Genomic DNA, 13,748 nt, shown 5'->3' on the forward strand with positions numbered 1-13,748 from the left:
TTTTAGGGTATTATTGCTGGCCTGACCTTCCGAGTTCTTTTACAGAGTTTAGAAAAACTGAAGGACCACTAGAATAAGTGTGTGAATTTAAGAGGGGAACATATTGAATAAAATCATAATTAACTGATCCTCCAATATTTTCTTTTACCTAAAGCCAGGAATTTTTCAGTAACCTTTTGTATCATGTTACTCCTATGAAGGCGCGTGGTTTGATGTTCAGATCACGATCGGGAGGTCGTGAGAGTATTATACTGTAGGCACTGGAACAGTAGACGGGCAGAATCGCTACTGCCATTGGTCAGAACACCTCGTAGTATTTCTTCTGGCTCTTTAGACTGAGTTCAAATCCCACCGAGGTCAATCTTGCCTTCCATCCTGTCGGGGTTGATAAAATAAGTACTGGTCGAATATAAAAGCCGATATAATCGATTTGCCACCCCCATCCCAAAAAGTTTTAGGTATTGTACCTATGGTAGAAAGGATTATTATTAAAGATGGCAAGTTGGTAGAATCACAGGAGCGTCAGAAAATATTCTCTGCAACATTCTTTCTGGCTCTTTATCAGAGAAAAACTCATCAAGATAGATTTCAAGCCAGTGACAGTGAACAAAATATAGTAGTTGCCCAACTGAACTGCAGATTCTAAAACGAAAAAACATAGCAGTCTCACGGATAATGTAAATATTATATCTGTAATAGACTATATCTTCAATTTTGTTCTATAGTTTATCAGTCAATTGTCTAACGAATAATGTAAATTTTATGCATTTAATTTCATTCCACAGTTCAGAGCATGACAAAAAAGATAGGTAGGTAGGTAGGTAGGTACTATTGTATTAATTGATATATATTTTTGGCAGAATCATCAGTGTCTGACAAAATGCTTTACAGCATTTAGCTACAACCCTTTACCTTCTGAGTTCAAATCCTGCCAAACTGAACTCCATATTTTCATCTTTTTGCAAGGGTCATTAAAATGAACCACCAGTCAAGTACTGTGGGAGGGTCTGATATAATCAACTACAACCTTTCCCAAAATTCCAGGCCTTGTGACTATAACAATTATCATTATTATTACTATTATTATTAGGGTAGTGAGCTGGCAGAAGCATTAGCATGTCAGAAAAATTGCTTCACAGAATCTCTTCCAACTCTCTACATTCTGAGCTCAAATCCTGCCAAACTCAACTTCACCTTTCTTTCTTCTTTTTTTTTTTTTTTCAGAATCAGTGAAATTAAGTACCAATCAATCACTAAGATCAATGTAATTGAACTAAGCTCACCCCACTTAAATTGTTGCTTTTGAGCTAAAATTTGAAACAATTATTATTATTATTATTATTATTATTATTAGAGTTCAAATTCCGCCGAGGTCGACTTTGCCTTTCATACTTCCAGGGTTGACTAAATAAGTACCAGTTACACACTGGGGTCAATGTAATCGACTTAATCCCTTCCCCCAAATTTGAGACCATGTGCTTCCAGTAAAAAGAATTATTATTATTATGGCAGTGGATTAACAGAAACATTAAAGCAGCAGAACAAAGTACCTTACAGCATTTATTCCAGAACTTTGTGTCCTTAGTTCAAATCCTAGAGCAGGAGCAATAAAATAACATACCAGTCAAGGACCAGAGTTAATATCTTCGACCAAGCCCCTCCCCTCAAAATTGCTGACCTTGTACTTAAATTAGAAACAATATCATTATCATTATTATTATTATCATTATTGATATTAATACTAATTTTATTATCGTCATTATTATTATTAATCATTATCCTCATCGTTCTGTGAAATTTTTCAAATTCTTCAAAACTTAAAATATACAAAAAGAAAGAAAAAAACAGCAGCAGTAAAAGATTTTCTTTTTTTTTTTTTTTTAAATTTAAAAAAGTTTAAAAATTTGGAGGTTTGATGGGAGTTTGTAATTAGATGGTGTTTTGGGGGGTTTTTTTGGACTTTTTGGTTTGCTTAAATTTGGTTTGGGATTCATTAAGTGTTTGGTACCAGTAAATTCAGTTCAGTTTTTCTTAAGTGTTGAAATGCCTTTGGCTAAACTTTTACAGTTTTCCAATTTAAAAAAAAAAAAAGGTAACCCTTTAAAAAAAATACAGGATTTTTTTTTTTTTTTTTTTTTGCATGTTTTGTCTTTTCTGGACAAAACATTTTTGTTTAAAGATAAGGAAATGTTGTTGTTTTTCTTTTATATTCTTCTTAGTGATGTTCAGGGTGGTTCTTAAGGCAGCTGATGAATTTGTCGACAGGAACTTCACCTAAGCACATCCGATGTATTGTTGTGAACAGAGGAAATCTGACAAAATAAATAACAAAAATTAATTAATTAATTAATTAATAACAGAATCAATATATTAATCTCTCACACAAGCAACACACAATCATCAATCATTTAACGTCCACTTCTCCATGCTGGCATGGGTTAGACAGAATTTGTTGAGACGGATTTTCTAACAGCTGGATACCCTTCTTGTTGCTAACTCTCACCTATCCCCAAGCAAGGTAATATTTTCCCATGGCTAGACATGTTTTCCACAGAAGATTGAAAATAAATACCACTTGTATGATGGTGATGCTCGTTTACAACCATCATGTGATGTCAAGACAAAAGCACATACATACACACAAACAAACATAAATACACATACAGTGAGCTGGCAGAATCGTTAGCACGCTGGGTAAAATGCTTAGCGGTATTTCGTCTGCCATCATGTTCTGAGTTCAAATTCCGTCGAGGTCGGCTTTGCCTTTCGTCCTTTCGGGGTTGATTAAATAAGTACCAGTTACGCACTTGGGTCGATGTAATCATCTTAACCCCTTTGTCTAGCCTTGTTTGTCCCCTCTATGTTTAGCCCCTTGTGGGCAATAAAGAAATAAATATAGAGACTCTCTCCTTGATTCATGTCATGTGTCATGAAATATAAAAAATGAAGTTTTTACCTGTCCTCCATATTCCTTGACTTCAACATGATATTGACTTCAGCTGCTGTGGGCGGACCTTGAAGTTTTTGACCGTTCAACATCTCCTGTTCAAGTTGCTCTATCGACTGGCGAAGAGAAGGGGGGGGGGGAGATGTAAGTAATTAATAACTAATATAGAAACAGGGAATAGGTAAATGGATGAGTGAGAGAGTGAGTGGATGTGAGTGAGTGGGTGGGTGAGTGAGGGATGAGTGAGTGAGTGAGTGGATATGTGAGTGAATGGATGTGAGTGGGTGAGTGAGTGAGTGAGCGAGTGAGAGGATATGCGAGTGGATGTGGGTGAGTGGCTGTGAGTGAGTGGATGTGAGTAAATGAGTGAGTGGATGTGAGTGGGTGAATGAGTGGATGTGAGTGGGTGAATGAGTGAGTGGATGAGTGGATGTGAGTGAGTGGATGTGAGTGAGTGAGTGGATGTGAGTGGGTGAGTGAGTGAGTGGATGTGGGTGAGTGGATGAGTGAGTGAGTGAGGAGTGAATGAGTAAATGAGTGAGTGAATGTGTGAGGAAGTGAATGAGGGAGGGAGGGAGGTAGGGAGCAAGTGAGAGAGTGAGTTAGTTTTGAGTGACTATGTGGGTGGGTAGGTGAGTGAGTGAGTGAGTGAGTGATTTAGTGAATGGATACCAGACTGAGTGATTGAATATGAGATTCAACATGTGATTATGTGATTATGTGTATGAATATAATCAAAACAACAATATGAAAGAATTTCCAGGTTAAGTTCATTAATCCTTCTCCCAAGAGCCACAAAGATTGGCAAGGATGGGTTATGTTCTCATTAAAATTGCTAATTAATTTCAGACAATTAAAAAAATAGAGCATAGCAAAAACCGCAATTCAGTTTTTTTTTTTAATATTCCTGTATGAACTCATGGATAATGCAAGAAATTTAATGCAAAGCAATATTTTTTTTATGTTTTACTTCCTTCAGTCATTTGATTGTGGCCATACTGGAGACAAAAAAAAAATAAGTAAATTTGAAAAAGAAAAGATAAAGGAAGATGTAAGAATTGCAGAAGTGTTACCTTTCCTGTCTTAGCAAAAGCCTCAGCCACTCTGCGATTCCGACCACCATAGCATGTGGTAATAAGATCAGCCACTCCACAGCTCTCCAAGAATGTCGACATCATAGAACCTGAAAACATGAAAATATGGGAAATAGTTTACAATCATCATCATTTAATGTCCATTTTTCTATGCTTGCATGGGTCAGACAGAATTTGTAGAGGCAGATTTTCTATAGCCGGATGCCCTCCCTGTCACCAACCGTCACCTATTTCCAAGCAAATCAGTATTTCCCCATGGCCAGACATGCTTTCTATAGAAGACTGGATGTGAAAAGCATTGCTTGTTTGATGGTGATATGCATTTACAACCATTATGCAATGTCTAGACAAGGGCACACACACACACACACACACACATATATATAAAGGAATACCAAAAATGGGACAAGAGCGCAAAACATCCAGACAGTTAGATGATACAAAAAAAGGACAACAAAACATCCAGACAGACGATACAAAAAAACAAGGAAGGGTCACTCGGAGTTTTCTTTCTTCAGTCGAGTTCCAGATTATCTTTAGAAAGACAAAAGATGAAGACAGGTGTATGAACAAGAAGCAAGTGTATTAGTTTGATGCTCAGGAAGGTGAGAAAGTCTTTTACGTTTCGAGCCTACACTCTTCAACAGAAAGGAACACGAGGAAATAAACAGAGAGAGAATAAAAAAAAACTTGTGGATTTAGCAGTCAATATATATATATACATATATATTTATTTATGGGTTTCAGCCAAGTGGCTGCGGTCATGCTGGAGCACCACCGTGATTTTCCGTCTTTATGCTGTGCTCTCTTCACGTTCCTTGCATGGCTCTTCTCCCCCACCTGATATGGTCCAATCAAGAGTTTTGATGGCACATCTGGTGTATAAGAGAATTTGACATCGCTGCCCTAAACTGCGTCTCATTACGAACCATTGGTGCGTCTGGTATCGTGGAGAGGAAAGCGTCAAGTTTAAATGTGCATTTTTACATGCATGCATGGATTGGACAGAAATTGTCAAGGCAGATTTTTTACAGTTGGGTGCCTTTCCAGTTACTAACCGACACCTATTTCCAAATAAGGAAATATTTCCCCATGACATGGAAGACTGGTAACAAAGGCTTCTTTCAGTTTCTGCTAACCAAATCCATGTTAACAGAACTGCTCCATTACTGTCCTTGTTGTCATAAATACTGTGAACTTTGATTGCTCATTAGAGAACTTTGTCCAATGAAGCTGCAGACCACAAAATCAGATATAAAATATGATAAAAACAACCACAAAGATGTCCTTCAAATTGTTACCTTCATAGAAGACTTTAGCAAACTGAATCATCTCCATGAGACCCAAACGGATGACGGCTGCCTTCGTATTGTCCCCATAGCCAAGACCATCAGCAATACCAGCACCAACTGCAACAATGTTCTGAAATTAGATAAAGAGACAACCATTTTAAATAAATTAATTAATTAAAAACAAAACAACAGAGATTTCTTTAACCCTTTGACATACTTATTTATTTATCCACATTGTTTTGAATTGGATTGGCCGTACATTATCTCATATCTTTTAGTGATGGATTGCTTATTTTTAGAATGACATTATAGGATAGGTGTGAGAAGGTAGATCAGACATTCGAGCAAGATCATTGGCAGTGCCGCTGGACTGGCTCCTGTGCAGGTGGCACGTAAAATACACCATTTTGAGCATGGCCGTTGCCAGTACTGCCTGACTGGCCTTCGTGCGGGTGACACGTAAAAGCACCCACTACACTCTCAGAGTGGTTGGCGTTAAGAAGGGCATCCAGCTATAGAAACTCTGCCAAATCAGATTGGAGCCTGGTGTAGCCATCTAGTTTCATCAGTCCTCAGTCAAATCGTCCAACCCATGCTAGCATGGAAAGCGGACGTTAAATGATGACGATGATGATGATGATGATGAATAGATAGAATATTTGGGCCTGATGTGGCCCATTTAAATGCTAATGGGTTAAACTACATAATTATGAATTTACTACCTGCATCAAGTGGAAGCTTAAAAAACATATTTATGCTTCTTGCAACAGATTACAAATTCAACAGAATCACAATTAAGCAGGTGTTCGTTCCCACTGGGTTGTTTCTTCCCTCAATCAAACCCCAAAACTTATTTCTAACATTATCAATCCTGTTTCGGCAGTCAAACTTCAACCCTTCTCTCATCATCAAACATTTTCATGGCCTTCCCAGTGCCAAACTTTCTTCTCTTAACTTTACATCCTGAAAGACTCATCTTTCGGCTGACTTTTATCTTCTTACAGTTATTGTCCCTTCCTGTCTTATGGAACCCTCTTTTCTCCTGTTTCCCAAATAAATATCATCTAAATTCCCTTTAAATTTTGTGTTGCGTGTTTTATAATTCTCAGGGAAACTCCTCGTTAAATTAACCATTTTCCTTTCCTTCTCTTTTGTAATTTGCAACATATGTATGACTTGAGATGTTTGCCTTGCCTTAACATCTGCTTTCCTCTTTAACAATTATATATATATATATATATATATACATACATACACACATGTATGTATATATATATGTGTGTGTGTGTCTTTCTATCAATGGTCGTTGCCATCACCATTTGACAACCAATATTGGTGTGTTTGCATTCCTTCAACTTAGCAGTTTGGCAAAAGGGACTGAAAGTACTAGGGTCGATTCATTCAACTAAAAATTCTTCAAAGTGGTGCCCCAGCATGGCCGCAGTCTAATGACTAAAACAAGTAAAAGATAATGATAAAAGATCAAAAGCTTTAATTATAAACAATAACGAGATAGCAACGTATACTCACTTTCAGGGCTCCGCATATTTCAACAGTTTCACAATCGGACACACAGACTATCCGAAAATATTCAGTTTGGAAACAATCCTTCAGAACCAAACTCATCTCGGGGTCGGTGCAACCTGGAACAGACATTTCAAGATTATTGAAACTCTAATTCAGAGTGACACATTCCAGTAAGGGTGACAGAGAAAGACAAATACAAAATGACATTTAATTATAATTGTTGTTGTTATTAGAGTTCATTACATTCAAAGTTCAGATACTACGATGTTTGGGTACCCTATGAGTTGACTGAGAAGAACCTTTTGGAAAATCAGCACAAACTTTCCAGACAACCCAATAACTTTCTCAATGAGGAGTCATAACTCAAAAGGGGTAACTAACACAAATGTTTTTTTAGGGGGTGATTTACTATAATTCCTTTACCATGCACACTAACAGCAACAACAACACTGACCCAATGAGGAAGATTCTACATGGCTATATCATCTGCATGAAATAGCAGTCAAATCCTACTTAACTTACACTCTACCATCTTTAAAAAGAAATGGCACATCAAATAATGTAGTCTTATATCAAAGCCTTTCAATCAGCAGGTGATAACACTTTTGTGTGTCCTAAAATATTGCAGGTGTGTCGAGAATCTATACAGGTGAGTTACATTGCTTAAGGTCATTGAAATTTAAACACACCTGTTTTGCTAACAGGTGTTTATTCTCACACACAGAAGCTCAACTACATGATTAATTGAAAGAAAGTAGTTACCTTATGTTTAGTGCAATAAAAGTGTGACACCATCCCTAAAAAGCTGTAAAATACTCTCCTACATACAAAATATTTGAATAGAATCAGAAATGATCACAGCCAGAAGATCTTTGTCCTTAGAGTCAAACAATAACACTACTAAACTGAGGACCATCATCAGAGCTTTTGAATCATCATCATCATCGTCGTTTAACGTCCGCTTTTCATGCTAGCATGGGTTGGACGATTTGACTGAGGACTGGTGAAACCAGATGGCTACACCAGGCTCCAATCTAATTTGGCAGAGTTTCTACAGCTGGATGCCCTTCCTAACGCCAACCATTCCGTGAGTGTAGTGGGTGCTTTTACGTGCCACCGGCACGAAGGCCAGTCAGGGGGTACTGGCAACGGCCACGCTCAAAATGGTGTATTTTATGTGCCACCTGCACAAGAGCCAGTCCAGCGGCACTGGCAACAAACTCGCTCGAATGTCTTTACACATGCCACCGGCACGTAGAAATAAACCATGTGGACAGCAAGAAGGATGTAGCCTGACCTTACTGTCACTCAGCAACCTAACCTACACAATCAACCATTACCTGCTGCAGTGCATCATACTAACTGAAGTGTGTCACATCAGGGTGGATGGTTCTAATCGACAACACACCCAAGAAGTGATTGGGTCAAAATAATTTTTTTTTTTTTTTTTTTTTTTTTACAATAGGTACATGGACTGAAATTTTTTGAGAAATGATTAGTCAACAATGACCCCTCAATGCTTGATTGGTATTAATTTTATTAACCATTAAAGGGTCAATTAAATAAGTACCACTTACGCACTGGGATCGATTAAATAAGTACCAGTTACACACTGGGTCGATACAATCGACTTAATCTGTTTGTCCTTGTTTGTCCCCTCTGTGTGTAGCCCCTTGTGGGCAGTAAAGAAATAAGGAAACTGAAAGAAGCCCATCGTATAATACCAATATTTCACCACAACCAACCCTGTGAACATCACCAGCAGCACCATGACCATCTTCTTTCCAACACTCATCGTTACGCACGGAGACCATTTCCTTACCAATGGTAGATTCACAGTAGTTCTCCTCAGCCACTTCATTAGCAATGTTAGCTCCCATCAACACAGCACAGGGGATGTTTAGAACAGACGAGACCACCTGGGAAATCAAATGAATTCCGCCCTCTTTCTTCACTTCAAAACCCTGGAAAATATATTAAAAAAAAAAAATAAATAAATAAATAAAATATTTGTAGTAGTAGTAGGAAGAGGAGGAATAGGAGGAGGAGGTAAGTAGCAGCAGTAGTTATCACTGCTTAACCCTAGGTTGACCCTGTTTGAGCAGACCTACACTGAAAAGAGTTCCATCTGTGTGAAGTAAATATTATTTCAAAGGAGAAGCAAATATTTATTCCCAAATTCTGGCAGAAAGCCAGCAGTTTTAGGAGAGGGGCTAAGTTGGTTAGATAAACCCCAGGACTCAACTGGCACTTATTTTATCAACCCTGAAAAAAAAATAAAAGGCAACGTTGACCCTGGCAAAATTTGAACTCAGAACATAAAGATCGACAAAATGCTGTTAACCATTTTGCCTGGCATGCTAATGATTCTGCCAGCTCTCACTACCTTAAATAATCTATGTAATACGTTGTAGCGAAGGTGCGTGGCTTACTGGTTAGGGTAGTTGGACTTTGCTGCAAAGGGGATAAGTCAATAAAAAAGATCCCAGTACTCAACTGGTACTTGTTTTATTGAGAAAAGCAGAAAAGGTGGCCCAGAGTTGAGAACAAAAGAGAAAAGCTGCTAATGGCCTATAGCCCATAGGGAGCGAGGGGCTTATGTAAGTAAGTACGGTCACACCACTGGAAAGGATATGGGAAATCATTTAGAAGAAAAGGAAGAAAAGAAACCCACCTTGATTAATGAGACGGCTATGGCATTGTTCTTGATGTTTCCTTTGAGTGCCGTACATATTCCTCGTACAAACTGATGAGGGATGACAAATATCAAAATATCAGCAGCGGCAGCAGCTTCTTTCACATCTGGGACAGCAACCTGGGACAAAGAAGAAACACGAATGTTTTTATAGCTGGTCAGTGATTAGGGTAAACACACTGTGTGTTCATGGGGAAGAAACTTCTAGAATGTTAGTGGAAGAGATATAACAAATTAAATCAATACATCAAATGAGCCGCCTAGCATAAACACACATACTTATGTGTACATGTGTGTGTAAGCATGTATATATAGTGTGTATACACCACGCAAATATACATTCAATTGTTTAACCATGTAGCATTCAAACCAACCATATCTGGCCGAAATAATCTTCAGTTATCTTTAAACTGGCCAGATCCAACCTCTCACACTTACACTACAATATCATTCCAAAAATAAACAATCACATCATTGAAATCTCAAAGCTACAAGATAGTGCATGACTAATTCATGTCAATGTGAATAAACAGACATTACATTTGACAGAGAAATCTGAATGCTAAAGGGTAAAACTAACGGTTTATTCCTGCACTCCTTAAAAAAATCTTACTTTTACGTACAGGTACACAATCCTTTATCAAGAACCCTTGGGACCAGTTGTGTTCTGAATTTCGGATTTTTCCAGATTTCAGAACAAAAGCTAGCTGCCCCAGATTGTAAACTATACATCAAAACAGACGTCCTACTATGGCAACAAAAGCACATGTATACATATTCACAATCAGTGGGGGAAAATAAATAGTTATAGAGTAATATACTGGTAAATGAAATAGTGAGATAATTAAGATCACAAATAACAAAATACGTATAGTGGGATAATTTAAAATTAAAATACACGATTCACAAGTAGAGGTATATACATTACCTTAAGATTTCTGTACAGAAACCCATAAGTATTTGCACTAATTCGAATAAAGAAATACTATAAATGGTATTACAGTTTATTTATATGCTAGAGCCATAAATTGGTTCAAACTAGGCCAAATATGTAGCTGCAGTTAAACTGTAGAACAGGGTCTGTAAGTGTTACCAACATCATCATCAGGTTGCAAGCAAACCTCCGACTGTGGGCCAGGAATGGGATTCTGAAGTGATGAAGCAGTATTATGAGGGCATTTTAAAAAACTTCTTCACGTGTCATCTGTCTCATTAGCATAGGTTTCTATCTCAACAATGTCTCTTTAATTGAGTAAACTCGCATAATCTATTGTTTGTTCAATCTATGCACCTTGTTCAAGACCAACTATAAACTGATCACAAATTTTCACCTTATCATCATCGTTTAACGTCCGCTTTCCATGCTAGCATGGGTTGGATGATTTGACTGAGGACTGGTGCAACCGGATGGCTACACCAGGCTCCAAACTAATTTGGCAGAGTTTCTACAGCTGGATGCCCTTCCTAACGCCAACCACTCAGAGAGTGTAGTGGGTGCTTTTACGTGTCACCCGCACGAAAACGGCCACGCTCGAAATGGTGTCTTTTATGTGCCACCCGCACAAGAGCCAGTCCAGGGGCACTGGCAACGATCTCGCTCGAAAACCCTAGAAGGCCAATCAGGCGGTACTGGCAACGGTCACGCTCAGGATGGTACATCTTATGTGCCACCCGCACAAGAGCCAGTCCAGGGTCACTGGCAACGATCTCACTTGGCTTGCCGGGTCTTCTCACGCACAGCACATTTCCAAAGGTCTCGGTCAGTAGTCATTGCCTCGGTGAGGCCCAATGTTCGAAGGTCTTGCCTCACCACCTCAGCCCAGGTCTTCCTGGGCCTACCTCTTCCACGGGTTCCCTCAACTGTTAGAGAGTGGCACTTTTTCACGCAGCTATCCTCATTCATTCTCACCACATGTCCAAACCAGCGCAATCGTCTCTCTTGCACACCACTACTGACGCTTCTTATGTTCAGCTTTTCTCTCAAGATACTTACACTCTGATGGGTATGCACATTTACATTACACATCCAGCGGATCATACTGGCTTCATTCCTTGCGAGCTTACGCATGTCCTCAGCAGTCACAGCCCATGTTTCACTGCCATGTAGCATGGCTGTTCGTACACATGCGTCATACAGTCTGCCTTTTACCCTGAGTGAGAGTCCCTTTGTCGCCAGCAGAGGTAAGAGCTCTCTAAACTTGGCCCAGGCTATTCTTATTCTAGCAGTTACACTTTCAGCGCACTCTCAAGGTCATCATCACTACTGTGTTTATTCTTATCCATATTTAACACCATCTCAGCAATTTCCCCATCATTTAAGGGTTCTCATTCCTAAGGTATTTTTCGATATTATTATTATTATTATTATTATTATTATTATTATCATTATTATTATTGGGTTACTAACCCCAAGATTCCGAGTTCGATTCCAAGCAGTGACCTGAACAAAATAATAATAAAAATAACAACATCGAAAAATACCTTAGGAATGAGAACCCAGGTTCGAAATTTCCCCCAAGACACCTGATGAAGGCTGGAGGGTATATCAGCCGAAACGTCGTGTTAACAATAAACAAGATGAGGACAAATATCTGTCAAATGTAAATAATGTAAATAATATAACATGTTTTACACACACACACACAAATATATGTCTGGCATGTGTATGACCTGCTTATCTTATAGAAATAATCAATGTACTCGTTTGACACTCAGATCTCTTTACCCAGGTCATGGCAGCAGAAGCTGCTTAGTGAGTTGGTGTGTGAAAGAAATTCATAGTAAACTAGTGCAATGTAGCTTTCTGGTAGTATTGTTTATAACTAAACAGTACTACTAGTAGATGTTACCACTAGCACTACAGAAACTGTATCAATGTCATGTGTTAAAAAAATTAACAAAAAAAACACCCACCACAACCATCATCATCTCTGAAAACACATACAGCACAATCTATATGGACATACAATACTGGTATCACTGTTACTACTATCATTACCAACACTGCATAACAAATCAAGAACACCACCAATACCACTACTGCTACTACTACTACTACATACACTTGTTGGCACTCCGTCGCTTACGACGTCGAGGGTTGCAGTTGATCCGATCAACGGAACAGCCTGCTCGTGAAATTAACGTGCAAGTGGCTGAGCACTCCACAGACACGTGTACCCTTAACATAGTTCTCGGGGATATTCAGCGTTACACAGTGTGACAAGGTTGACCCTTTGAATTACAGGCACAACAGAAACAGGAAGTAAGAGCGAGAGAAAGTTGTGGTGAAAGAGTACAGCAGGGTTCGCCACCATCCCCTGCCGGAGCCTCGTGAAGCTTTAGGTGTTTTCGTTCAATAAACACTCACAACGCCTGGTCTGGGAATCGAAACCGTGATCCAATGACCGCGTGTCCGCTGCCCTAACCACTGGGCCATTGCGCCTCCACACTACTACATACAACCAGTGCTGAATTAGCCATTAAGTAAAATAAGCACATGCTTAGGATATCAAAGGGTACCACAAAAATGGTAAATAGTTTAAAGCACAAAAGAAATCACTTTAAAACTTGCTAAAATAATATTCAAAGCAGCTTATATGATTGGAGATATAATTGTGGAGTGTTCGTGGTGCCATAGAGAGGATCTGATCAAATATCTTGCAATTAAAAAAATAGGAGAAAACTTTACAAAAATAAACATTATTTTCCATCTTACTGTAAGTTTTGTTTCATTTTGATAAAAGTTTATTCTATGGTTTAATATTGTTTATATTTTGAATTACATCTTTTAAGTGCTTACCACACAGCCACTCCTGCTGAAGAATGCTCAACATCTCTGTAGCAGACTTCCCAAGTTTAACACAAAATTTCATGTTGGCCTTTTGTTCCTGTCCATGACAAAATCACAGACTACAGCATACCCCTGATCACAAAAGCACAAATTTCACAACCTGTGAAGTAAACACAGCGACCATGAAGGTCACCACGAAGGTCACGGTTAGCTTTTACTGCGCATGCAACCACGTGCTGCCATCTGTTGGTGTGCTACAGAACTAGTCTGGGAACTTTTTGATACCACCTCATACAACGCTACCACCAAGACCACCATAACTACCACTATAACATACAACACAAACACTATGTACAACACCCAAACCACCTCTACATACAATACCACTGATACCAACTGTAAC

At 38.7% G+C, this 13,748-nt stretch overlaps 1 protein-coding gene across 1 annotated transcript in view; it reads right to left on the bottom strand.

The window, feature by feature from the left end:
- Positions 1 to 1,547: 1,547 nt before the first annotated feature.
- The window catches only part of LOC106874094 (glycerol-3-phosphate dehydrogenase [NAD(+)], cytoplasmic), a 27,242-nt gene continuing 15,041 nt past the window's right edge, over positions 1,548 to 13,748 (bottom strand). Inside the window, exons 4-10 of the mRNA XM_089364158.1 lie at positions 9,535 to 9,675; positions 8,683 to 8,824; positions 6,864 to 6,976; positions 5,343 to 5,463; positions 4,021 to 4,130; positions 2,957 to 3,063; positions 1,548 to 2,312 (exon numbers count right to left, since the gene is read on the bottom strand). Of these exons, the coding sequence (XP_089220284.1) occupies positions 2,216 to 2,312; positions 2,957 to 3,063; positions 4,021 to 4,130; positions 5,343 to 5,463; positions 6,864 to 6,976; positions 8,683 to 8,824; positions 9,535 to 9,675 (831 nt within the window). The 3' untranslated portion in view covers positions 1,548 to 2,215. The remainder of the gene's footprint in view (positions 2,313 to 2,956; positions 3,064 to 4,020; positions 4,131 to 5,342; positions 5,464 to 6,863; positions 6,977 to 8,682; positions 8,825 to 9,534; positions 9,676 to 13,748) is intronic.

Source organism: Octopus bimaculoides, chromosome 16, assembly GCF_046866305.1.
Source record: "Octopus bimaculoides isolate indiv1 chromosome 16, ASM4686630v1, whole genome shotgun sequence".
In the NCBI taxonomy this organism is placed as follows: domain Eukaryota; kingdom Metazoa; phylum Mollusca; class Cephalopoda; order Octopoda; family Octopodidae; genus Octopus; species Octopus bimaculoides.